The sequence below is a fragment of the Lagenorhynchus albirostris genome, chromosome 2, assembly GCF_949774975.1.
Source record: "Lagenorhynchus albirostris chromosome 2, mLagAlb1.1, whole genome shotgun sequence".
Classification (NCBI taxonomy): Eukaryota; Metazoa; Chordata; class Mammalia; order Artiodactyla; family Delphinidae; genus Lagenorhynchus; species Lagenorhynchus albirostris.
Window position 1 is genome coordinate 147811484 of NC_083096.1, and position 25316 is coordinate 147836799.

General features: G+C 42.6%; 2 protein-coding genes across 4 annotated transcripts in view; one reads left to right on the plus strand and one right to left on the minus strand.

The window, feature by feature from the left end:
- EFCAB14 (EF-hand calcium binding domain 14) overlaps positions 1 to 18607 on the plus strand; it is a 37697-nt gene extending 19090 nt beyond the window's left edge. The window contains exons 4-11 of one of the 3 annotated variants that reach the window (XM_060140131.1): positions 124 to 222; positions 3466 to 3576; positions 5903 to 6007; positions 7042 to 7233; positions 8869 to 8955; positions 11377 to 11488; positions 12538 to 12663; positions 15146 to 18607. In XM_060140131.1, the coding sequence (XP_059996114.1) occupies positions 124 to 222; positions 3466 to 3576; positions 5903 to 6007; positions 7042 to 7233; positions 8869 to 8955; positions 11377 to 11488; positions 12538 to 12663; positions 15146 to 15321 (1008 nt within the window). In that variant the 3' untranslated portion in view covers positions 15322 to 18607. The remainder of the gene's footprint in view (positions 1 to 123; positions 223 to 3465; positions 3577 to 5902; positions 6008 to 7041; positions 7234 to 8868; positions 8956 to 11376; positions 11489 to 12537; positions 12664 to 15145) is intronic. The other 2 variants (XM_060140133.1, XM_060140132.1) reach the window with 2 other exon arrangements.
- A 1802-nt stretch (positions 18608 to 20409) lies between these two features.
- Positions 20410 to 21757, minus strand: TEX38 (testis expressed 38). The gene is made up of 2 exons (XM_060140137.1): positions 21654 to 21757; positions 20410 to 21017 (listed from the first exon to the last, which is right to left on the minus strand). Exons 1-2 carry the CDS (start codon positions 21688 to 21690, stop codon positions 20410 to 20412), a joined length of 645 nt encoding a protein of 214 aa, XP_059996120.1. The 5' UTR covers positions 21691 to 21757.
- Between the last annotated feature and the right edge of the window lie 3559 nt (positions 21758 to 25316).

The window sequence follows — 25316 nt, forward strand, 5'->3', positions numbered from 1 at the left end:
GTCTGGATCACAGAATCGCATGATGCCCAAAGGTGCTTGACATCACCATCAGCTGTAGAGTGTGTGAAGGGAGCATTGTTCTACAAGTTCTGTTTTCATTGTTTATTACTCATTTCCTTTCAGATTTCTCTGCTGACTTCTGCAGTAAACCACCTCAAAGCCAATGTCAAGTCAGCTGCAGACTTAATTAGCCTGCCTGCCACTGTAGAGGGACTTCAGAAGGTAAGTGCTGTGTATGGGCACTGAAATTAACCTACTGTAATTCTGTCTTCTTACAAATTCTCTTTGAAAGGCTGGCATTTGAAATCAGCTACTCCAAGGGGACAGTAATAGAGTTCAAGACATCTCTGCTTTGGTCTGGTTGGTTGGGCCTTTAATTTGCAGCAGGTGGTTTTAGCTATGGTTTATATAGATTCACACCTTTTTATTTGGCTTTCCAAGTCCCAGGATTGCTTTGCTGGGACTCTTGTGTTAACATGTGTGGGTTTGCTTTTCATTACTTGCCTGTTTCAGTTCATCATCCACAATGTCTTTATGAAAGCAGAGCAATTGTACATGAGAGTTGCTCTAAGTTGCTATTATTTTCCATGATTGAGAAAGAGAGGGGATTTTTTTTTGTTTGTTTTCATTGGTTTTGTTTTTTAAAGATAATTTGGGGAAGTGCAAAATAAAAATTCAGGATGTGATAAATACTGGCAAGGATGTGGATAGAGGGAAACTTCCAAACACTCCTGCTGGGAGTATAAATTGGTAAGAAGCATTTTGGAAAACAATATATATTATTTTATAAAGGTAGAGAGACACACCCTCTAAGCAAATCACTCTTAGGTATAGGCCCTAGAGTCTAGGGCCTAGGCAAACATTACTTTAGAATTTCTATTTACTTGATCCCTAGGATTCAGCCTAGAGCAGGAGGCAGTAACCAACCAGTTGAAGAATATGTTGGGATCTTTAGAGCTGGGTGGGGAGAGTGGGTAGGGAATGGAAGAAAAAGAGTGTGCTTAATGGGCACACAAGCAACATGAGGGTTAGGCATCTTGTAGCTGCCAGGAGTGGAAGCAGGATGTATGTATATATATGTAAAAACTTACCAAGTTATACATTTTAAATACGTGCAGTTTATTGTTTCTCAGTTATATCTTAATATATATTCCTGTAGCAGTAAGTGGAAGAAGGATTCTGGAGCAGGGAACCCCAAACAATGGGTATCAAATCTAGAATCTTTGGCTTTTAAAAGTCAGTGTGTGCTGAGTTTGATTTGATTATATACCAGGCTCTATAAACAGACAAATTGTTTCCTCAAAGGAGTGAGAAATTCCTAAGCCAGAAACAAAACTTGTTATTTTATAGCCACACCACCTGTGTGTGCTCAGTCTCTGTAGTCTGCTGTTTGTCCAATATGGTCATCTGCTTACAACTTAAAAAAAAAAAGTAGGGACAACTTTAATGAGACCAGACTGTTTTTGCCATTATTCCCAAGGGTCAAGTGGGGAAAAAGGTAGGCCTCTGTAGCCTTTAATACAGAAGCAACTCTGGCAGTCTTGCATTCAAAAAGGAAATTGGTTTATTCTTGCATTCGTTAATTGAACAAACATTTGTGGGGCTTCCTCCAGTATGTGCCAGGCACTTTGCAGTTGGTGAGAATACTAGTTTCAGGGTTTTGCTCTAGAGTTCACATGGCTCTGTCAGCTGCTTCCTTAAAAAAAAAATCTTAAACAAGAGCTTACTATCTTCTTGCGTCCTGATGGGCTCATGCATCCAGCCAGTGAAGATTCTCTAACAGTGGATGTCTTTGAATGCTTGTAGCTGCTGTAACAACAGACCTTACATAGACAAAATCCCAGCTTAGAGACTTCTACCCAGTATGTTGTCTCTTTGCAAATCTGTGCATTTATCATGTCAGGCACTACTTTTATTACAGGTGGCTCGGTTTTGAAGTGGTAGGTCATCTCAAAAAACCTAACTCCAGTGTATCTCATGTAATTTTTTTTTTTAATGTTGAAAATGTCATTTCTTTTTCTCTTGGATTCTTGGCTATCAGTATAATAAACACACTTGGTTAAAAATACTAATGGGACACTATAAAATTATCAGTATATCTTAATGAAAGACCAAAACCTATCAAATTAGTAACACTCTTTTAGATGTTCCTGTAGGACAAGGCTGTTTTAACAGATCATTTCTGAATTATATTCCTAAGTCCGCAATCCACTTGGGCTCCTTGGACCTAATGAATGCAAGTAAGCTACTAGCCGTATCTAACTCTACTCAGTAGTTACTGATGGGATTCTAAAGCAGAACACATGCTGCCAAATGGAATTTTCCCTTCATCTCTACAATGCTGGGTTTTCCAAGGCCAAAAATGGTTCCACCCATTTTCACTCAAAAGTCATCATTTGCTCCTGAGAGTGGCAATCTACAATGATAGCTCTGACCATCTGCCTGCAGGGCTTCATAGAGGCAGTTTGTGGGAGAACTTTACCTACAGATCCCAGATTTATAAGCTAGTTTTTTGGGGGGTTTTCTGTTTGTTTTGTTTTGTTTTTAAGGAAAGATCTGGCTTTCGTCTATGAAAATTATGTGTGTGTGTATGTGTACTTTCTGGTTAATTGTGTCAGTATAAACTACATGGAGTTCATAGTTCGAAGGTATTTGAAATAATCCTCCATTAGGTCAGTGGTTAAGTAAAATCACAATGCTATACCACTACACTCCCACTAGAATGGCTAACATGGAACAGATTGAGGATACCAGTATTGATGAGGAGATGGAGTACAAAAGTTAAGCCTACGTCTACCATGTGATCAGCCACTCACCTCCTAGGAATTGTGATAACAAGAAAGCTTATGATGAAGAGAAATGAAAGCATATGCCCACATGAGGGCTTGTACGTTAATGTTCATAGCAGCTTTATTTGTAATAGTCAAATGTTGAAAACAACCTAAAATCTAAAACACCATCAGCAGGTCAAGGTGATGTATCTGTAGAATGGAATGCTACTCCACAACATGCTGAGTAGCTACAACACGCATAAATCTCAGAATAATTATGCTGCATGAAAGAAGCCGTACCAAAAAAAAGTACATGCTCACTCACTGTTCTATTCATGTAAAATTCTAGGAAATGCAAACTGAGATATATAAGTGTATGGATAGATAGATAGATAGTGACACATATATATATAGTGATAGAAAGTGGATCAGTGGTTGCCTGGGAACAGGGAGGGAAGAATTACAAGGAGGCATGAGGGAACTTGGGGGTGATGGATGTTTATTATCTTGATTGTGGTAATGGTTTCACAGGTGTGTGTATATATATATATATGTATGTATATATATGTAAAAACTTATCAAGTTATACATTTTAAATACGTGCAGTTTATTGTTTCTCAGTTATATCTTAATAAAGTTATTAAAAAATTTTAAAAAGGAAAAAACACTGACCCTACTACATGTTTCTGTTCAGAGTGTTGCTTCCATTGGCAATACTTTAAACAGCGTCCATCTTGCTGTGGAGGCAATACAGAAGACTGTGGACGAACACAAGAAAACCATGGAGTCACTGCAGAGTAATATGGTACGGAAATCTACAAATGCTACAGAAAGTTAGCATACTCCTGCCTACCCTTTTCTGTGTAATCTTGTGATACCAACTTTCCATTTACCTAAACAGGCCCCACAGGCACCTTTTTAAAAGATAAAATAAGCAGTGTTGATTGATTTTACTACAATCTATAAATTGAGGTAGATAGGATTAAAAGCTGAGTCTTTTGCAAACGTGGTAGAGGAGTTACAGCACTAAGACACTGTCCTTAGAGTTGAATGGGTAGGAAGGAAAACGGAAAAGAAGGAAAGGGGAGTGGGGAAGTGTCTTATTTATTGCTACATAACAAATCACCCTAAGACTTAGTGGCTTAAAACAACAGTTTATTATTTCTCACTGTTCTGTGGATCAGGAGTTTGGGCAGGGCTGTTAGACTGGGAATGATTAGAGGCAAAGCAAAGAGGAGCTCCAGAGGATGAAAGGCCATCTTGGGTGTTCCAGCTTCAGCCTGTCTCGCAGTCGAATACAGCCACATGTGTGACCTCATCCTATACCACGGGGAACAGGAAGCCACCCCACCCCCACTGAGCCCAGTCAACCCACAGAATCATGAGAAATAATAAACTTGTTTTAAGCCACAAAGTTTGGGGATGATTCTTTTTTTTTTTTAAGATTTTTTTTTTTGATGTGGACTGTTTTAAAAGTCTTTATTGAATTTGTTACAGTATTGCTTCTGTTTTATGCCATGGTTTTTGGACGGCAAGGCATGTGGGATCCTAGCTCCCCAACCAGGGATCAAACCCTCACCCCCTACACTGGAAGGCGAAGTCTTAACCACTGGACTGCCAGGGAAGTCCCTGGGGATGATTTATTATACAGCAACAGATAACTGAGACAGAAGCAAACCCCTGCAGTGCTCGGGAATTGTTTTCAAACATTGCTTAATGCTGTGCAGATGTAAGCTGTCTGCAGTCATTCAGAGGCCTTAATTAATCTCCTAACGGATACTCAGCTCCATGAAAGATTTATGAAGGGTGAAAAAGGATGGCACAGCCCTCGCTGTCCTGCTGGAGAGATGAGTTATACATGTATGAAATCAGGACAGTTCAAGGCACACAAAAGTTCCCTAGCTTCTCCCCCAATTTCTAGATCTGCCCTACATGCTCTTTTCAAGCTTTGGAGTTTCAAGTTTAAACTGGGCAGTTTGTGCCAAGGAGACCTGGGCTGTATTAGAGCTCTAGAAAGGAGGGTTTTTCGTTTTCTTCAGAACAAATACTCCTCACTTTTATTTAGTGGGGCTGACCCAGAGGAAAAAGCCTTGATCTAGGTATCCAGACACCCTGGATTCTAATTCCAACTCTGCCACTGAGTAACTGTGTGATCCATAATAATAAAGACTTCTCTAACTCAACAGTTCTTTTATTATTATTATTATTTTAATAGCTTGAGCATTTTCTCAAAGTAATTATTTTCTAAAATACTTTTTACTAACTCAAAAATTCATACTTTATAGAACCATGGGGTTTTTTCTTTTTTTTTCTCATCCTCTCCTCCTTTTCTCTTTGTTGTTACCATTTGTCTCCTATAAAAGCAGAGTTGACAAATGTCTAGGATTTCAGATTTCAAGGAAAACAGTTTATTTTTACCAGTTGCATCCTGTTATCATTAAATGTGTATCTTTTAAACTTCCATGGTTTCCAGTGGTAATCCTCCTACTGAATAAGCCATACAAAGTTTTTCCATTAGAGGGAAAAGTGTATATAAGCATGTTATACTTCAGTCGCCGCCAGGAGAGACTTGAGCAGTGGGAAGGGGATGAGAAAGGAAGGGTAACCCTCATAACTCTTGGCATGTGCTGTACAAACTGAGAAGCTAATAATGTGCACGGTTGGTTACTGTGCTCAGTGCCCAAAGCCAGTGGTTCCTTGACTGGCTGTTCTTTGAATGTATAAAGCTCTTTAGTCCTGGGGAAACAATGACACTAACCAGGTTCAGACTGAGTTGGTCCAGGGAGATACAGTGGTTGTATAGTTTCTCTGGGAGTACAGGTGACAGGGAGAGGACGCCTGGTTTCTAGGGAGTTCATTCCATTCAGAGACTGAGAAACAGAGGACCTCAGTTCCCTGACGCAGTCTGGGTGCTGCTGATCCAGTCCAGGCTTTAGGCTGGGGATCCCAGAAGTACCTGGTGCCCTCAGGCCTAGCACAGGATTGGTCATACCAAGGCTCCTGGGAAATAGTTGTTGATTAATCTGTGGATGCCACCTGTGAGAAGCTGGAATGTTCCAGGACCGTCCCTGATGGATAAGCAAACTTAGTTATTACTTATTGCCTGTACCAACCTTCATTCCTGTTCACAGAATCAGCATGCCTTAAAGGAAACCAGTGGAAGCAACCAGATCATTCCATCACCGTCAGCTACATCTGAACTTGACAGTAAAACCCACAGTGAGAATTTGAAACAGGTACTTTTGTCTCTGGCTTAACTCCCTATGACCATTGAACTCTGGAGGCGGCCTGAGTAGCGTAGGCTCCATGTTGCGATCCCTGAGCAGGCATCTCGTGCACACGTTTGCCTGCCTGAGAGCTGAGCAGAGTTGGGGGGGGTGTGGCTCTGTCAGGGAGCCAGCGTGCTGCCTGTGTCTTCCTTGGCAGTCTGCTTTTTCTCCCTGCATGTCGATCAGTGGAGTAAATTCCTTTTCACATCTTGAAAGTCATAAAGTGACCAGATTATCCTGAAACTGTTTTTGAACAGTTTTTGAATAGCAATCTGGGCAAGTTAAAGATGGATGGATAGCAGATTAATTCAAAGTGATGGCTGTTTGGGGTCACAGTAAGTACTAAGAACATTAGAAAGCATATCCTGGAAAATCAAGATCTTCTAAAGACCAGAGGAGGGAAAAGGATGAGTTCAGAATCACACTAAAAAGAATAAAAGAAATCTTCACTGCGAAGAATTCCTGTCCTGAATTTAATGCCCTTTAAAGCCTATAATCATCATTCCTTTCTAAATAATCAGTACTGGAGAATGTCAAAAATAATTGAATCTTGTACTAAATAATGCACTACCTGTTATGGTTTTGCTACATGAGCCAATTCAGTAATTGGTATTGTTTCTACGGTAGTTTTGTTCTGACAAATTAGGTTACTGAGCGTTTCAGTCAATAACCCAGCAGGCTTTCTCGCCAGCAGGTGAGGTAAACATTGGGAAATCAATTCTCAAGCTCTCAGCTTTCTGGGACCAGAGAGTGAATCATGTTGGTAGTCTCTTCCCTCTTTCCCCCTCCTGTCTAACTGAGGTCAGACAATTCCAGAGGGAGTAAACTGGGAGCAGTTCAGAGTGGAGGGACAAAACAGAGACTGACAATCAATGGTCAAGAGCAGGAAAAGGAGTTTACTTCAATAAGTTGACATAATAATGGTTGTTCAGTGCTGCTGGCCTGCTTGTCTAGTACATGTCTTTAGCTGGATTCCACAACTTGATTTATTTCCACTCCAGGATATCCTGTACCTCCACAACTTTTTAGAGGAGGTAAACAGTGCCCTAGTGGGGTACCAGAGAGAGAATGATCTTAAACTCAAGGGGATGAATGAGACAGTCAGTAATCTTACCCAGAGAGTCAACTTGATAGAAAGAGATCTGATTGCTCTGAGCAAGGTAGAAAAGCGAGCGAACCTGTCCTTCAGCATGGTAAGCCTCTTCACGTCTTTTGTGACATGTTCTGTGTTGCAGTGTGTTTTGTCTGTACATGGATGACATTCCACAACCTTTTCAGACCACGACTTCTAGGATACTTGAGAGGCTCCACGTTTGTGTTATGCTTAATCCTTGTCTCCTTTAATCCTTACACTAGCTGTGTGATGTGAATGGCACAGACAATGTCAGTCCTGATTTGGGAGGGAGATGTAGAGAGGTTCAGTTGCTTGCCAAGGCCTCACCACAAGTAGTTGGCAGAGGCAACAAGCTTCCTTTTATGTTGCCAGTGACTCATCTGGTAGGGAAGCTCTGGCACATATTTCCAAGGGAGGTCTTCTTGACCTTTACTTTTTTAATTTATCAAGGATGGGAACAATGACAGTGACAATAACTAGAGAATCTTTTGTCATTTCCTTAAGCCCAGACTCGGCTTTCAGACTTGTCCTGTTTCATGGGCATATGAGGGGGATCCCCTTGCAGATAATGTCAGGAAAGCTATTTAAGACAAATCAGTCAGACCAGCTCCTCCCCTTAAGAGATCATTGAGTCTGCCCTCTCATTTTACATAAGAGGAACCTGAATGACGTACTAAGTCACTGATGCTGACAGACCGTATGGTTTACTGGTTTTCATGTTATTGCAAATAAGATGTGGTGGTTGTTTCTTTTAATCACCTTTCACGTATGCATTGTTCTAGAATCCACGTGGGTTATTTTTTCATAGCTGCGAGCCCCGCTCTTAAAGATTTCCCACAGCAAAGACATAGGCATATAGAAATGGAAACCAAATACAGGAGATTGTATAAATTGTATAAGTCAAGTAACTGCCAAAGCTAGAAGCAAGCAAGCCTACAAGTAAAGTCAAGCCCTGGCACATAGGAAGCAGCCTTTGAACTGGCTCTGCTACAGTGGAGCCCTGGCAAGTGGCCCGGCCTTGGCTTTGAGGGTAGAGTAGGAGGACCTGCTCCTCTTCCTCCTTTACAGGGGTGTGTGATTTACTACAAAGCTGTGAAGATCAAAGGAGCCTCATTTTTAAAAGCCTTTTTGAACTTAGCTAAACTGAGTACAGTAGAGGCTACGAATTTTGGATGATTTGATGAGTATTAGGTCTTGAAGGTTGGTTTTGAAGGCTTATAGTGAAAACTCACCAGCCCCAAAGCTCTCCATACTGTCCCTCCCCCTTCACCCTATTTTTTTTCCAGAAGAGGAAATTGCTAATAGTGCCATCTGTCCTACTGTTTCTTCCAGCAGCATCATACCCAGCATGGCTTTGGGTAGAAGTCCTCTCGCCTTTTATACTTCAAAGTTTTAAAGTTTGTGACAGAAACTAGAAGCACCAGTTTCAGCTTTGTCTCTCTGAGGCCTTTCTCCCTCTCTCCTCTCTTTCTCCTGCTGGTTTTCTGTTGAAAGTGTTCTGAGACCCTTCATTTATTTATTGTTTTAAAATTTTTATTGGAATATAGTTGATTTACAACGTTGTATTAGTTTCAGGTGTACAGCATAGTGAATCAGTTGTATATCGAGACCCTTTAAATAAGTTTGGCCAGTTTGTTTTTAAAATGCTGGATGTTGTTTAAGTTTTAATGTTTTCCTTTAATCTTCTCTTGTTTTGTTCCTTTTACCCTTTAAGATGAATGATAGAGCTGCCACTCTGAAGAGAGAGTCTTTGCATCAAGTGACCAACAGAACAGAGTCAGTAAAATCCCAGAGCATAAAGGTAAATAATAGGAGGCTTTCTCTGAAGTAAGAATAAATGCATGAGCACCTGCTTCTTTCTCAAAGGGAGCACTTTGGTCTTTTTTTGAAACTTCAAGACAAAGTAATTAGTAAATTAGTATATTGGTAAATAAGCAAGTACTTTATCAGGAACCTGCCCCTTGCCCAGCTCTTTGCTAGGAGCTGGTGTGACCACAGTGAGCAGGGTAGACACGTGACACCTGTTCTGGTGGAGCTCGAAGTCCATCAGCCAGAAGATCATTAACACATAATTGAGCAGATAATCACGAGTATGATAAGTGCTACAAAGGAAAGGTATAGGGTATAACAGTGCTAACAGAGAACAGGAAGGCTTCCCTAAGGAAGTGACTTTTAAGCTAAGACAGTAAGTTATCTGTACTAATGATGAGAGGCATAGATAATCTAAAAATGGTGTCTAAACTAAAAATTAATTCTTATTTTTAAAATTACAGACTCTTGGGGGGTGGAAGGGGGAAAAGAAAGATTGCAGTCTCAGTACATACATAGTCCCTTTAAGCTTCAGCCTGTTCCCTTCACCTTGTACCTTCCCTTTTTTTGTTCTTCCCAGACATATTGTCAAGATAAGACAAGTAGTCTGTGATGTTGCTTTGTTATCCCAGGAAAGAAAGTTTGTTTTCAGCATTCTCTGTGATTAGAGTACTGTTTAATACTATAAGATCTTGGCTAAAATAAAGGAAAAGCCAGAAAGATTGTGACTGAGTGACTAAAATATCATTTCAGATGCACATTGCATTCGATGAGCTCAAGGATGGGGTTCACAGGAAATGAACTTGGAAATGAACCACATATGTCAGGCAGTTTTCAATGTAATGCTTTGCATCTAGACTTGTTCTTCCTTAACAGTTTTGTATTGTCTGGATAAAAATCACATATATTAAGATTTTAGTGCTTTATAAGCTAGGCTTTTGTTGAGTTTTCTAACTGCTGCTACCCAAAAAAAATTTTATCTTCACCTAGAGAATGACAAGAAAAATTTAAGATCCAGATAAAAATGTTCAGGCACAAAAAAAGTAATGGGTGGTTACTATTGGAAAATAATAGTGATTTCAGCAACAGTTCAGATTTTGACAGTAAATATCAGAATAAAATAGAGCTAGTACACATTTTTGCCTGAATTTTTTGGCTTTACTTTCTGACACTTTGTGTTTTTAACTCTTACCCCAATGTATTAGTCCCTTTGTCCTACCTCATCTAAGTGTCCAAAAGAAATGTAATTTCTCCTTGCCATAAATTATTCAAGCATTTAGTACCTAGTTTTAGCTATATACATCCATATTTTAGCTCCCTAAATAAACTAAGTGTGATCTACTGTACAGTAACTGTTAGGGTAGAATAAGGATAGGAGAGAAATAAGTAAATAAATATTGAATAAAAGAAATGTGTAATGGTCAATATTCTAACTAAACATGGGCTCAGGACCTTTCACACTAGCCTACGCAGTTAGAAACTGACCTCACAGAAACCAGACTTCTCTCTTTTTATAATTAATTGTATTTTTTATATGCTACTATATCATCTGGGAATGAGGCAGGGCAGGGGAAAAAAATTTTTTTAAAGATACAAGTAAGGCCTCGAATTAGAAATATTATAGCTCCCTGATCAGGTTGGTGCTTTGTGACCACCTAGAGGGGTGGGATAGGGAGGGTGGGAGGGAGGGAGACACAAGAGGGAAAAGATATGGGGATATATGTATATGTATAACGGATTCACTTTGTTATAAAGCAGAAACTAAGACACCATTGTAAAGCAATTATACTCCAATAAAGATGTTAAAAAATAAACAAATAAATGAATGAAGAACAGGAAAAAAAATATTGTAGCTCCCTTATGTTCCTAACAGTTCCTGCCACCAGTTGAATCATTACCATGGTGGCAGAGAAGGAAGATCAGGGGGAATACTTGTGGTTTGGTTGCTTTTTTTTTTTTTTAAGATGATAAGAGCATAAAACTGCCTAAACTGATCTAGTCACAAGGTGAAGTAAGCTATTCAGGAAAATTATTTAGTTAGTGTGAAATAGTACCTAGAAAACAATATCCTACCCATTTAGGAAATGGGTATCACAACAGCACCTGAGCAAGTATATGTTTCCTTTACTGCTGACACATGCTTGCCTTCCCCGTCCGCCAAATGCACACAGTGAATCAGATCATCTGTAGCATAATGTTCCCTTGATGGTCTAGGCTCAAATCCAGCCAGGCCCTAATCAACACTGAGTACTGAAGATATCTCTAGTAATCGTTGATTCATTCCTTCATTGCCTTCAGAGGAAGCCTACTTGGGGTCAAGCACTACAGGCTAAATAGGCTTTGGGTATATCATGAAGAATCAGTTGAGGTCTTCCTTCCGCCTTAAACCTTCTGTGATCTTTGTTTTGGACAGAAAGAAGATAGTTCAGATTCTCAGGTATCCAAGCTCAGAGAGAAACTGCAGCTGATCAGTGCTCTCACAAACAAACCTGAGAGCAGCAGGCCTCCAGAGACTGCCGATGAAGGTGAGATATTCAGGGTTGGCTTCTGAATATTTCACGCAGGCTTGGGCAGCTCGCCTCCCACACAGAGAGTGGGGAAAGGTGTTCCAGCAGGACTGATGGCACTGAGTGAATGATGCCTGAGCGCACTGAGATGAAGCTGCTACACTTTGCTTTCATTTAGAAAAAGCCCATTTTGCACATGATTTGTACTCCAGTCTATTAAGGGAAAAATGGGTAGTGTTTAGCTGGAAATAGACTTCTCCATGCTGTCTGCATCCAATTATAGGCAAAAACATTACTGCCGTAGCATGTATTAAACCAGCCCTAAATGTTGTTTACGGCAGTCTTCATTTCTGTAAATGCATAAAAATTTACTTAAAAATAAATATTAGTCCTTGTAAAAAACCATTAACAAATAACAGTGGGATCATTGGGTTGGAAGGGCCTTTGGCTTTAGTCAGGGACATAACCTAATCAGTATTAGCAGGTGCGTTAACCTCTGCTGGTACTGCTCTATGAAGATGTAACCACGGCATTATATTATGTTGGTTTTGACCCCTACCCTCCCACAAGTATTTTTCATTTTGGGGAAAGCAATACAACTTCTCTTATTCTCTTTTAAGTGAGAGACAAAGTACAGTGGGAGGCCTTGCCCTAACACTGTGCTACATAATCGTATGTTAGCACTCTTTCAGCACCAGCTGGTCTGGTGGCAGATACCCCCAGATCGGGCTCATAGCACAGCTCCTAGGATGTCAAATACCCAATGCTTTTCTCACTTGCAGCTTGAACTCTCAACCTCTAAACATGTGGAATGCTAACTTGTACTATAAGAGCAACCAGTGGGACCACGGCTTCAAACCTTAATGTTACATAATATTGATTGATCTTCACTTATCCACAAAACATCTCAATTTGTATCTTTAACTTCATGTAGTCACTATGCTACTTAATTCTCAGCTGTTTCTCTTAAATTAAGTCATATGAATTTGCCCTAAAAGGTTAGGACCTTCAATACTGGTTTAATTTGGTGTCACATTAGTAATCTAAAACTGTATTGTTTGTTACAGAGCAAGTTCAGAGTTTCACATCAAAGCCATCAGCATTGCCAAAATTCCCACGGTCTCTTGGAGGCCAGACTGAGAAAGCTGCCCAGCTAAGGCCTGTCTCCCTACCAGGAATTTCTAGCATCGAAGGTAAATTTTTATATTATGGAGTGATAGAGAAAATGCTCGAAGTTATAACTTTCTGACTTTTTAAACTTGTAAGATAAAGAATGATATCTAACATTGATTGAGCACTTCCTATAGGCCAGATACTTGATATGCATTATATCATATAACCCTGATAACAATCCTGGGACCATCAATATTCATGTATTATACCCATTTTACTGATAGGGAAACTACCTAAGTCCACATAGCAAATAATTGATTGAGGCAAAATTCACACCAAGGCAGTTTGACGCTCAAGTTTGCACTCTTAACCACATTGCACTATATTATCTCTCTATGAATGTTTTTTAGAGTCTTCTTCATTCATTCAATGAGTGCCTGGTTAGACCCAGTGTAAGCAGTAAGAATACAGTATAAGAATCATTCTCAATTTCTTCATGGATATAACAGTCTAGTGGAGAAGACAAGCAAGCAAACACAATACTGTGAGATTAGCAAAATAAAGTAAAAGTTGACCCTATTTGTCAGAGCCCTCCAAAAATGAGGGGTCCTTTGGCTGAAAATCAGCAAGAAAAACTTTAGTAGGAAGGATATGATTCACAGAGAAATGTGCTTGCCTTGCTTCCAACAGTGTGTGTTCCATCCCTCTTCGTGGTGTTTGGTCTCCTGTTTTTGCACTTGCTAACTGCCTGAAAAATCACCCATTCCTGTCACCCTATCTCTGCCTGGCTCTTCACCTCAGTTTAGATACCTTTCCACCAGGAAACATTTTCTTACCTCCCAGGACTGGATTAGGCTCCTCCTGTGTATGCACTCATAATATCTTACATTTGCACGTGTCACTCCTTTGTAATTTCCTGGGGACCTATAACATTTAACTTCAGTCCCAGCCCCTAGCCTAGTGCCTGGTACATGTGAATATTTGTTAAGTGAATGAGTTGTCTACAGGCTACAATTAATGCTTTTAAAGCATAGAAGGCTTAAATTTATATTGTCATTTAAATGCAATTACTTTTTTCCCTGTCCCCAATTTTTCTTTTCTGTTTTCTGGAGAGACAAGAGAGTGTTAAGTTGGTGTTTATTGGCAACACAAGTTGCCTCCTCCTACTCTTCATTATTACATCAAGAATTGATGAGAATAAAAGGAGGAAAGACTGTTAGAGCAGATTAAGAAATAGCCAATTTAACATTTATACTTTAATCCCTAACGGAGACCTTACACACTTTTGAATGACTACATTTTATGAATGACCTGAGGCACCAATCAGATTTTTATTTGAATACTGCTATAAAGTACATAGCATGCTCTAAAACTCATGCCCCATGTACACACACACAAACATTTTCCAGCTAGCCACTTGGTGGCAGGCATTGGGAACAAGTGTCTCACTGCTTTTCTGGCTTTTCGGAGAGCTTTTGAGACTTCAGCTGCTTTGTTGGAGCTGTCTTAGGACTAAAAGTAGGGACTTACCCAAAAGCTTGTCTACAAAATTTCTTGACAGTACTGTCCTCTGGTATTAGAGACTGAATCCACTAAGTCATTCAGTGGGGACACATCCAAGCCCTTTTTAGACGTGTAAACAAGCAGCCCTCCTAGGTATTTATTATAGGGCCCTCTCTAGGGTCGGGGAGGGGGTCAGTCTCCAAGAGAGAACAGTTACACCCTGTTATCCCCCTGCCCCCACCCCTGGCAACCACTAATCTCTCAACCACTGTCTCTTTGGATTTGCCTGTTCTGGGTGTTTCATATAAGTGGAATCATAATACGTGGTCTTATGTATGCTTCTTTCTTTCAATATGCTCCTTTCACTTAGCATAATGTTTTCAAGGTTGGCATGCATGTTGTGGCATGCAGCAATATTTCATTCCTTTTTATGACTGAATAATATTCTATCCTACGGATATACTGCATTTTGTTAAGCCTTTCATTAGTTGATGGACATTTATTTGGGTTGTTTCCACTTTTTGACTATTAGGAACAATGAAGCTATGAACATACGTATACAACTTTTTGTGTAGACAACATGTTTTCATATCTCTTGAGTATATACCCTAGGAATGGAATTGCTGGGTCATATAGTAACTGTTGAACTGACAATATGCCATACGTAGTCTGTTTTATAGGCTATCAGAGCTCCTATCAGTTAGCTCTTAAGGCTTCTACAGTCCTTTCCACCCCTTCAACGTAAGAATAAAATCTGGAAAATCTAAAAGAAAGGCCCTGAACAGAGAGAAAGCCAGTCCATTCACTTCTCCTGTGATTATCTGTCACTGATTCTATTTTGGGACGATAGTGCCCTACAGTGTTCCTCTCATTCTTAAAGGATCAAGAATTAGTCTTTCAGATTTAGTGAGATCTTACACTTTACCTTTTGGGAACAAAGTCTGCAAAGTAGCTTTTCTTTCAGTGCTTAAAATTCTGTTGAGACTACTTTTTAAACTGTTAACTAAATTTAGTTATATGTATAGACACATACATTTTTTTGTAATTCCTTTTTAACAGATCTTCAGGATTTATTCCATAAGACTGGGCAGGATGTGGATGGGAAGCTGACCTACCAGGAAATCTGGGACTCCTTGCATGCTGCTGTGCCAGAGCCAGAGCGTTTGAGGGAGTTTGATTCTGATGGAGACGGAAGATACTCATTCCTGGAGCTAAGAGCAGCTTTAGGTGTCTAGCCTCATCAGGCTTATTTTAAAAATGGATGTATGCCCTGGACTACCTAATATCTACTCAGCTAACAAAAACAACCCTTCTACCTACCCATCAATCCTCCAGTCCTCCAAACTACAGTAGCAGACACATTGCCACCTTTTAACTTGTTTGAAAAAGCTATGTAAAAGTTATTTTTTTAAAAAAGACCATTTTACTTATAATATGATATTCAGAAATCTATGATTTCCTTAAACCAGTAGGATCTTAATTTTAAAATTGCCAGAAAAAAAGTCAAGCCCTCTTTTTTTCTCTTTCCTTTTTTTTTTGAGGGGAGGAGACCTTATCTTTTAAAACTGGAAAATGTGTATATAGAGAGAATAAGCCACCTTTTATATTTCGCATAAATTTGCCTTAAATTAGCTGCACTTTATACAGACTCAGAAAATGTCTTTGCTTTAACAGACAGACCTTTTCTGTTTGTAAATATTTAAAATGAAAGAAAGAGTTGTGCATATTTTGTGGGAAGTAGGAAGAATGGTTTGAAACAGGACGTGAACAAATGACTTGCTGTTAAAAATTGCTAATCTGATCTGGTAGCAGCTTGAAGCTGTGTCCCCGTCTCCTTAAGACATCCTCTTTGGGTGCTGCCATGGGGTTTGGCCTGGTGCTGGGGGAGTAGATTTAGGGAGTGGACACTGGGGACGGTGCTGCCTCCAGGCTCAGGATTCTGGCTCTTTGGTCTATCCTCTCAGCTCCTCCCAACCTGTGAACCAGAGAAGTCTTGTTGGGGATTTTCTCTCTTTTAATCCTGTTTCAGGATTTATGAGCATAAAAAGTTATCCAGTGGGAGCTACATTTCCTCCCTGAGTGAACTAGATTATCTTCCCCCACGCACCCACTCAAGTCTACCTTTAAGCCGTAACTGACTTTCACTTCTGATACTGTCTCCATTCTGAATGGCAGGGCTGCAGTCCTTCGGCCACTGTCTCAGCCTGGCTACTCAGGAACTATAGAGGAAAGCTCTGCCTCTAATTTTGATCCAGGAAACTTCTTGAGATTTTACCTGGGGCCTAACCAAGAACCTACTATGTTCTTCTGTGGGCTAAGGCCAAAAAGGGTGTGAAATGAAACACCTGAAATCATATTAGGTTTCCTGACAGTTACAGCTCAGAAATGGCTAGAGGCTTTCTGTCCAGAGGACGCCAAACATGGCAGGCAGGCCTAGGGCGGGGGGCTTCACGTTATGGCAGCAAATCTAATACAAGCAAGTGCAGTACTTCTCCCATTAAATGCTTCTGTAGCCCTGCTACTAAAGGTCCCTGAACTGGAAGGAATTATTCCTCCATGTCACCTCTGTGTGTGCTGTGTTGATCTTAGAAGCAATCTTCAGGCAACACAAAAGGAAACCTGCAAAACTTAACTGTGCTGTAGGCCAAGTCAGGGAGAAACTGGAGAAGCTTTCAGACTTCTCTAGTAAAGCTTGTTTCCATTTTAACTTTGTCCAAGTTGCCCCGTTAGCCGTGGATGCAGTGGAGCACCCTTAAATATTTAAGGGCTGTTTTTTTTTCTTTATATGATGTTCAGGTCGGTGTTGGCTAACCTTGGGTTTTTTTTCTAGAAATATTAAAATTTAGTTAAAGTAGGATGAAGTCTTTTCCCATGAATGTGTCTGCTTACCTCATTATGGCTTACGCTTCTCGCTCTATTTCTTTCAAACAATTCCTTTGCCTACCTATGCTATTTTACTTTCTTGGAAAGGTTTAAATATAGTATAAAATTAGCCTGGCACTTTAGGTAACTTGAAGATAACTTACTCTTCTGGCTGCCTTTCATGCCCCCCCCTTTTTAATATATATACCCTTGCAGATTTTGTAACAACCAAATAAAATTCTAGCAATAAATTGAATTATACTGCTATATTTATATGTACTGTACCATAAATAGTATGTCTGTACCTGGAAGGTATTTTTTTGAGAACTGATTTATATGAAGTATACTTGAGGGTAATGTAGCTTGTCCTTTTTAGTTTCAAATTCTTATTTGTAGGCAAATACTTGGAGGACACCTTAACTCTTCGTATATACTTTTCTTTTGCATCAGCTGTGCTTTTTAGTTTAGCCTCCATTCTTCCCACCTGAAGCTTGTCCGCCACCTACCATCATCCCTGAGCCAGCTGGATGGTTCCATCCTCTCCCCACCAGATTTGGCAGAGGTGTTCCTGCTGCACCCTCAGACCTGCGAGTACCCTTGCCACACCGCCTGGGAAGGTGCCATATCTCCCAGGCAGAACTAGGACATCTTGAACTCCTTTGTTCTAAGTTGAGCACATTCATTGGCTTAAAAAAAGAATTCTCATAAGCCTTTATCATTATTAATTTGGGATTTTTATTTGAAAGTTGTCTTAACTTATCCAACCTATGATTTGTGTCGATCTCTAATCAAGCCTCACCTACCACACCTCAGCCCTGAGAGGAAGGCTAGGTAGTAGTAGTGAGTTTGGTTTTGGTTTTGGTTTCAAATGCTTTTACCTTTGCACTCCGGCAGCTCCTCCTGCTGCTTTCCTGAGTTACCCAAAGCATGTCTTCTTGGTCCTGTTTTTCTTTCGCCTTTTATCTGGTATAATGTTTACCTAGAGAGCCTCCCCCATAAATCAGAGAGGCAATGTATTATAGGAAGAGAAGAACCAAAAGAAGAGAGAACCTGGCTTAGGGATGACTGTAGTGTCGTCTTAAAGGCCGAGAAGGGCCTGGCTCTTAGGATTGTGTCTGATACAGCACAGCTGAAGAGTGGACACCCTTCACCTGCTGCTGGTTTCTTTCCCTTCCTTTGGCGTTCCCCCTCACGTTATATCTCTGGCCGTAACCACATCTGCACGCCCCCACGCCCCCCATGTTGGTCCTGCCGGTCACAGTTGAAGATTTTGACTGTGATGGGCTCATACTCATATGGCCTGCTGTTGAGTTGTTTTTAGTAACAGCTTTTGTTTGCTACACCTCATTGGCTTGCTTACCAATGCCAGTTTGATATGGTCCCCTCTTTCATATCCAAACCAGAAAACATTTGGGTATTCCTGAGACTTTATAGAGCGTGTACTGTTTGTTATACGAACCTAACCTACCTTGTTGTTTTCTCATATTAAGAAATGTAAATCTACTTTGCTTAAGTGGAGCTATTTTGGTAATGTTTAAGCAATTTTGGTTCTGTTTAGGGAGGGAATTCAAGATTTCCATCACTTGATTTGGGCTTTGCTAATTTAATATCAGTAATAAAACAATTTTAATTTAAATAAAACATTTCTTTTTTCTCTCACTGTGTCTGTGATTAAAGGCTTGCCCCTCCATCCTCCCAATTACTAAGAAAAAAATCTGCTTTGATCCCTATTTTTTTGGACTCCTTCCTCCTTTTGAATGCAAAGCCTAACAGATGGTGGACAGAAAGTAACGTTGAAGAATCTGCCTGAAGATCCGCCCAATTTGGCCTGAAGAAATGAAGGCTGTTTTGGCATGTGCAGGGTGGGAAGGGAGCAGGATGAGGGAAGAGTGAGCCCCTGCCTCTGTATCAACCAGAGAAGTTCCACTTACGCCTGTTTTCTATTTTGAGATTCAATATTAGAGCATGTTTACAAGAAATATTCCAATGTCTTTGGAAAAAAAGAAGGAAAAAGGCTTGAAATCCATTTCAAGATAAGGGGTTATATAAGGAGGAGCTGGGCTTTTTTCACACACAGGAAAAAAAATTTTTAATAGCTCTACATGACCGCTAGATTCTGGGATTGCACACACACACAATCTGGGTGGCCTTTCCTCTCAGGAGGAAAAAAGCTTAGCTCATTGACAAATATGGTAAGATGATTTTCTCATTTCCAAAGTGAAAGGGAAAATTTTATATCCTGGAGCAGAGCTGGGTCTTCTTATCTTTGAATTGGGACCAAATAGCCAGTATTATCTTTGTCTCTCCTTTTAAAATAGTTTCCAGAAGGTACAAAAATTAATATTTGTACACAGTGGATCTTAACTTTGGGAGAGGCCATGAATCCCCTTGAGAAAGATTAAAAAAAAAATACATTTTTTAGGAGGTTCATTGACCAGCCCTTCCCCCAAGCCAGTCCTTGAACCAAGTTAATTACACACACAATAAATCATTTTCCAAGTGGCTTCAAACAAGACTTCATTAGGGAATGGACACCATGGTATATGGTGGGAAGATCAGGAAATTTGATGCTAGACAGACATAAATTTGAGACCTTGCTCTGTAACATAAAAATGATACTGCAGGGCTTCCCTGGTGGCGCAGTGGTTGAGAGTCTGCCTGCCAATGCAGGGGACACGGGTTCGTGCCCCAGTCCTGGAAGATCCCACATGCGGTGGAGTGGCTGGGCCTGTGAGCCATGGCCGCTGAGCCTGCGCGTCCGGAGCCTGTGCTCCGCAACAGGAGAGGCCACAACAGTGAGAGGTCCACGTACCACAAAAAAAAAAAAAAAAAAAAAATGATACAGCAAATGCCCTTGGAAACTTCATCTGTAAGAAGAGGATTGTGATATCTGTTTGGCAGTGTTCTTGTATTAGAAATAATGTAGACAACCACACAAGAACGCAATACATCTTAGATGTTAACAAAGAATGCAATTCCAGCAGCAGTGCAGTGTGGCTCATGGGTTTCATACTGACTTGTTTTGGCCACTACCAATCACCATCGTTCATGCATCCTCAGTGGCTGCCACTCTTGTCGCAACTGTGCTTAATGTCCCACAGAATGTCATTCCCTTTGGGTACCTAGCCCAGGGTCTGACATATGGTTTTGTTCTTAAATACTGTCTAGAGGGATGTTGAGCCCATCACAACTACTGGTTCAGCGTGTCTCCCCGCAGCCAGCCCTCAGTTCCCATTGGTATTGGTGAGACTGACCTTCAGCTTGGTTTGTGAAGTGCCCCCCTCAGACATTTTCCCTCCTAACAGCAAATGAGACACAAGGGAGTCTTGGACTTTTTTAAATCTTTCATTATGTGACATCTAGATGGGCCCTGGCCTCTGTGTCAGTACCACCTCCCTGAGGTCAGCTCCATTTCCTGCACTGCCCCGATACCTCCAGCTCCCAACCTCAGTGAGAGGAAGCTACACTTCTGAAGCAGACAGCTTGGCATTTAAGCAGTGGTCCCCCTGGGCCAGTGTGGGGAGGGAATGGAAGTGGATGTTCCTTTCAGGACAGGTGGCCAAAGGGTAGGAGACTGAGTGGTTCAGCATCGGGGGTAGGTTACACAGCGAGAGGGCAAAGGGCACCTCCTGAAAAATGGGAATCGGGGGTCGGGAGCTGGCCTGGGGCCGCAACACCGGGGAAGGTAGGGGCTGCTGTGGGATCAGCTGCACTGCAGGTTGCAGGGGGCTGGGGGCCTCCACCTTGGGGCTGCTGTCTTGAGTAGCATAGCTCCTGCTCTCGGGGATGTCCAACTCCCACGGGTGATCTGAATTCTGGGTGTCAGTCTCGGTCTTGGTGGCATCAGGGGGAGGGCCCATGTTGATGGCCGCGTTCATGCCATAGCGCCGTCGCTTGTTAATCCAGTACAACAGCGGGCTGTAGGTAAATGCGGCTGCTCGCATCACCTCCATCCACTCCCGGGCACGCCTTTCCCGCCGCAGGTTCTTCCTCCAATGCAGAAAGAGAATGCAGCCGCCGGTTATCACAGAACACAGCCCCAGGAATCCAAAGTACAGTGGCACCCACACTAAGGAAGGCAATAAGAAAAAAAGCAAGCTGGCTGATAGCTGTAGCTTGGGGTCTCAGCTGTTTCTCATTCCTCTGCTTAGCCCTTTCACCAATCGTTCCCTCCACTTAACCACTCTCTCCATTCCTTCCTTTTCTCATTGACTGGCCTCATCATTCTTTTATTCAGTCAAAGCAGGATTTCCAGGGAGTTTAAGAGGCCACCTTTCGCTCTTCACAGATAAGAAAAGCTAGGTCTAGAGGGGCACGACCTGCCCAGGCTTACTCAAGCCTCTGGTTCCCAACCCTGGCCCCGTCTGATCCATCAGAATGAGAAGCCTCACTAAAGGCAAACCCATCAAGAAAGTAAAAGTTTACCAGTCGACGGGACACCAATGTCCCATCCCATTCCACCATACCGCTAACCATTCAGCTGTGATGTCCTGGGGTATTTGTGGTACCCCCTCTGGGCTGTCAGAGAGACATGGTCTATGCCCTCAAGAAATCCATAGTTTTCTAGAGGAAACCCTGTCCTAACTCTTAGCATGCTTCCACACAGGCAGCCATCACCCCCACCCATGCAAAAGGTCTTCCCTGAGTGCCCCCAAACCTAGGGCATAAAGCAGGGGGCAGGGATTTGGGGAGGGAGCACATTTACCACCAGGGAGGCTGAGGTCCTCCCTTTGGGAATCCATAATGTCAAACCTTGGTACCTAGCTGGCCGATGGCTCTGGGGAGAGGGACTTCACCTACCCATCTGTCTAGCCAATAGGAGTCCCCAGAATTCCCAGACCCCATTGTTCCCTAAAGGTGGTTCACAGAGTTCTGAACACTGAGCATCCAAGGGCGATGCTTGTGAAGTCTAATGGAAGGAACAGACTCCACCAGTGGTGTTTCCTAGGCCTAGTGCGTCTCTACTGCTTCTACCAGGGACTGACCCACCCTCTGAATTGTCGGCCCCCTACCTCTGACCTACAGAGCAGCCCCCAGGAAAGGGCCCTAGATTCCTCGGGGGCTTATTTTGTCCCTAGGCTTTAAGGAACAGTTGATGGATCCCTGGGCAGGGAGCACCCAGAGCAGTGGGCAGCCCTGCCGTCAAGTCTGCTATGACTGACTTGTCAGGAGACAACCCACTCAAGGGAGCTATGTGGTCAACACCTCCTTCCTTGGCTCTTACAATTTCTCTTTTGTTTCATTACCTTCCTTCAATGAGTATTGGCAAGTGCTTCCGGGGCATCAGGCCGAATGGGAGCTCCCCACCATCTGGCCCTACATCTCTTTTCAGCTTCACCTTCCTCCCCATCCTTCACACACCTTTCCCTTCTGACCAGACCCTGCTTAACAGACCCTGCTTATTCACATCTCTGGAGCATTGCTCACACTGCTCCTCCACCTAGGAGTGCCCCTCCCCACTCTCCCCACCACTGAACACCTGCTTATCCTTCAAGGCTCAGCTCAACACCCCCTACTCTGTGACAAAGTTCTTTCAGTTGGCTTCCCAGAATCACACCGTCTCCAGTTTGAAGGCACTTTGAGAGTTGTGTAGTCCAACTCCCAGCACATGATTGAGCCCTAGAGGCAGATCTCCCCTACCCAGCACTAATACGTGGGGAATTGCTTGGGTCAGGGACTTGCCCACACCTCCTGAAGCAGCTTCATCCATTTATGGGCAGCTCAGTTAGAAAGCCCTCCCCTAACTAAACCCACGTCAGCCTGCCTGAAGGTTGCACCACTAGGCCTAGCTCAGCTTCTGGGCACCATCTAAGTACTTCCCTCTTTAAGTCCCCAGCGTGGGACTTGGGGCACTAATGAGCACAGATTTCTCTCCAGGTTCCACTTACTCTGGGCTCTACCTCACTGGCTTCTGCTTTTCAGTCTCCTTTGCTAGTTTCTCCTCTTTTCCCTGATCTCTAAATGTCAGGTGCCCGAGGGCTCAGTCCTCAGCCCTCTGTCCACATTCATTCCCTCAGTGATCTCACCCAGACTCATGGCTTTAAATAGCATATCTACCATATATACACTGTCAACTCTCAACGTTGTACCTCCAGCCCAGACCATTCCTCAGGACTTTAGACTCATACTCCCAAAAGCCTGGCTGACATCCCTCCTTGCCAGTCTGTTATCTCAAACTACCATGTCCAAAACCAAACTCCTGATGGTCCATCTCCAAAACCTGCTCCAGCCTCCTCCTCTCTGTAAGTGGCAACTCTCTCCCTCCAGTTGTTCAGGCCAAAAACCTGACAGTCACCCCTGACGCCCTTCATTCTTTCACACCCACGTTCACTCCAGTAGCAAAATCTTTAGGCTTTGCCTTCAAAACATACCCAGAATCTGACCATTTTTCTATCATCATCACTTTAATACAAGTACCACCCTCTCTCACCTGGTCTCCCTTTAGGGTGATCAACCATCCCTGTTTGCCTGGGACTGAGGCAGTTTCCAGGACATAGGACTTTTGGTGCTAAAATCAGGAAAATCCCAGGTAAACTAGGACAAACTAATCACCCTTGGGAGAGCTTGCATCCTTGTCCCCCACGCCCTATATTCCACCAGCAGTCAGAATGAGCCTTTTTAATTTTTTTTATTATAAATTATTTTTATTTCTTTATTTACTTTTGGCTGTGTTGGGTCTTCGTTGCTATGTGCAGGCTTTCTCTAGTTGCTGCAAGTGGGGGCTACTCTTCGTTGCAGTGCGTGGGCTTCTCATTGAAGTGGCTTCTCTTGTTGCGGAGCACGGGCTTTAGGCGCGGTCTTCAGTAGCTGTGGCTCATGGGCTCTAGACACAGGCTCAGTAGTTGTGGCACACAGGCTTAGTCACTCCACGACATGTGGGATCTTCCCGGACCAGGGATCGAACCCGTGTCCCCTGCATTGGCAGGCAGATTCTTAACCACTGCACTACCAAGGAGGACCCTCACTCAGATTTAAAACCAAAGTTCTTAACCAAAGCCTACAAAGCCCTGAACGATCAAACTACCCCTCCCCATGCCTCCTTCGCACAATAACCTTCTTGCTGTTCCACAAGCAGGGCAAGCGTGCTCCTGCATCAAGGCCTTTGCACTTGCTATTCCATCTGGAAGGCTCTTCCCCCAGGTATCCACACAGACCATGCCTTCAGGTCTCTGCTCAGCTGGCCCCTTAGCTCTGTCTCTCCTAGCCTGCTTTGTTTCTTCATAACGTGTATTATCACCTAACATTATTTATGTACGTATGTAGGTATGTATACATATTGTGTCTCACCCCACTAGAATGTAAGCTCCATGAATTAATGTAAACAAGGAAATAAATACGTAAGAATTTCAGGTAGCCTTAACTGCTCTGAAGAAAATAAGGTAGTGGGATAAAGAATATAAAGTGATGGGGGTGCATCAAGAAAAGTCCCTTTGAGGTGCTGACTTGTGAACTGAGCCCTAGATGATGAGGAGATAGCCACGTGCAAAGGGAGCAGCCAGTGCAAGGATGCTAAGGCAGGTACAGGCTGGCGCACTTAAAGGACTTGCTAATCTCAGGGTTTACCACACTACTCCCAGCACAGGCCAGGGCCCAAGGCCCATCTCCGAAAGTGCAGGCTGGACTGAGCAGAGTTGAAGGCACTGTACCTGACCCTAAGAGGTCCATCATTCAAGAGGGGTTTTTATCAGGTAAGACCCGACAGGAGGACTTTCATGAGGGCAGACTGATCAATGCCATCACAGGGGGCCTGCTCCAGGCCTGGCCCTGTGCTGGGCGCAGGTGAGACCAGGTGTTGATGTCACTGTTCTTGACCCCAGGAGTTCACTCACACCTGGTTCAGGGGGTGAAGAAGATGGTGGCATTGGGTGGAGAGACAGCATTCCAGGTATAAAGACTTGTCAAGGACAAATCCAGGTGTCTTTGGGGAGAAGCGTAGTTCAGTTTGGCTGGAGTTCAAGGTGGGTGTCAGGAAGCAGAGGAAGAAAAGGCTTCGGAGGCAGCTGGCATCTTTAAAAGAATTCAGCCCTTGGACAAGTCTTGGACAAGTCTCTTAATGATTCTCAGCTTCAGTTTCCTCGTCTATAAAATGGGGATAAAACCTGCCTCACACAGTATGAAGCAAATAGTGTCCTGCACATAGAAACGCTCAATAAAGAGAAGCTGCTACTGTGATTACAGCTGATGAAAGGGCCTTCGATGCTGAAGGATGACTACTCCAGTACGTGCCTAAAGAATTTAAAAGGGAGCAAGCTCGGTGAGGACCAGTAGGTCCGAGCAGCTTTCAAGAGGAGACTTAACCCGCAAGGGCTGCTGGTCGCAGGCTCGGCGAGAAGGCTGGGCGGGGGCGCTAAAGCTGCAGAGCACGCGG

Coding starts and splice junctions, on each gene's coding strand:
- TEX38 (XM_060140137.1), bottom strand. CDS start 21,690: ATGGATTCCCAAAGGGAGGACCTCAGCCTCCCTGGTG. Junction 21,018..21,653: donor GGACCTCAGCCTCCCTGGTG/GTAAATGTGCTC, acceptor TGCCTTCCTTAG/TGTGGGTGCCACTGTACTTT.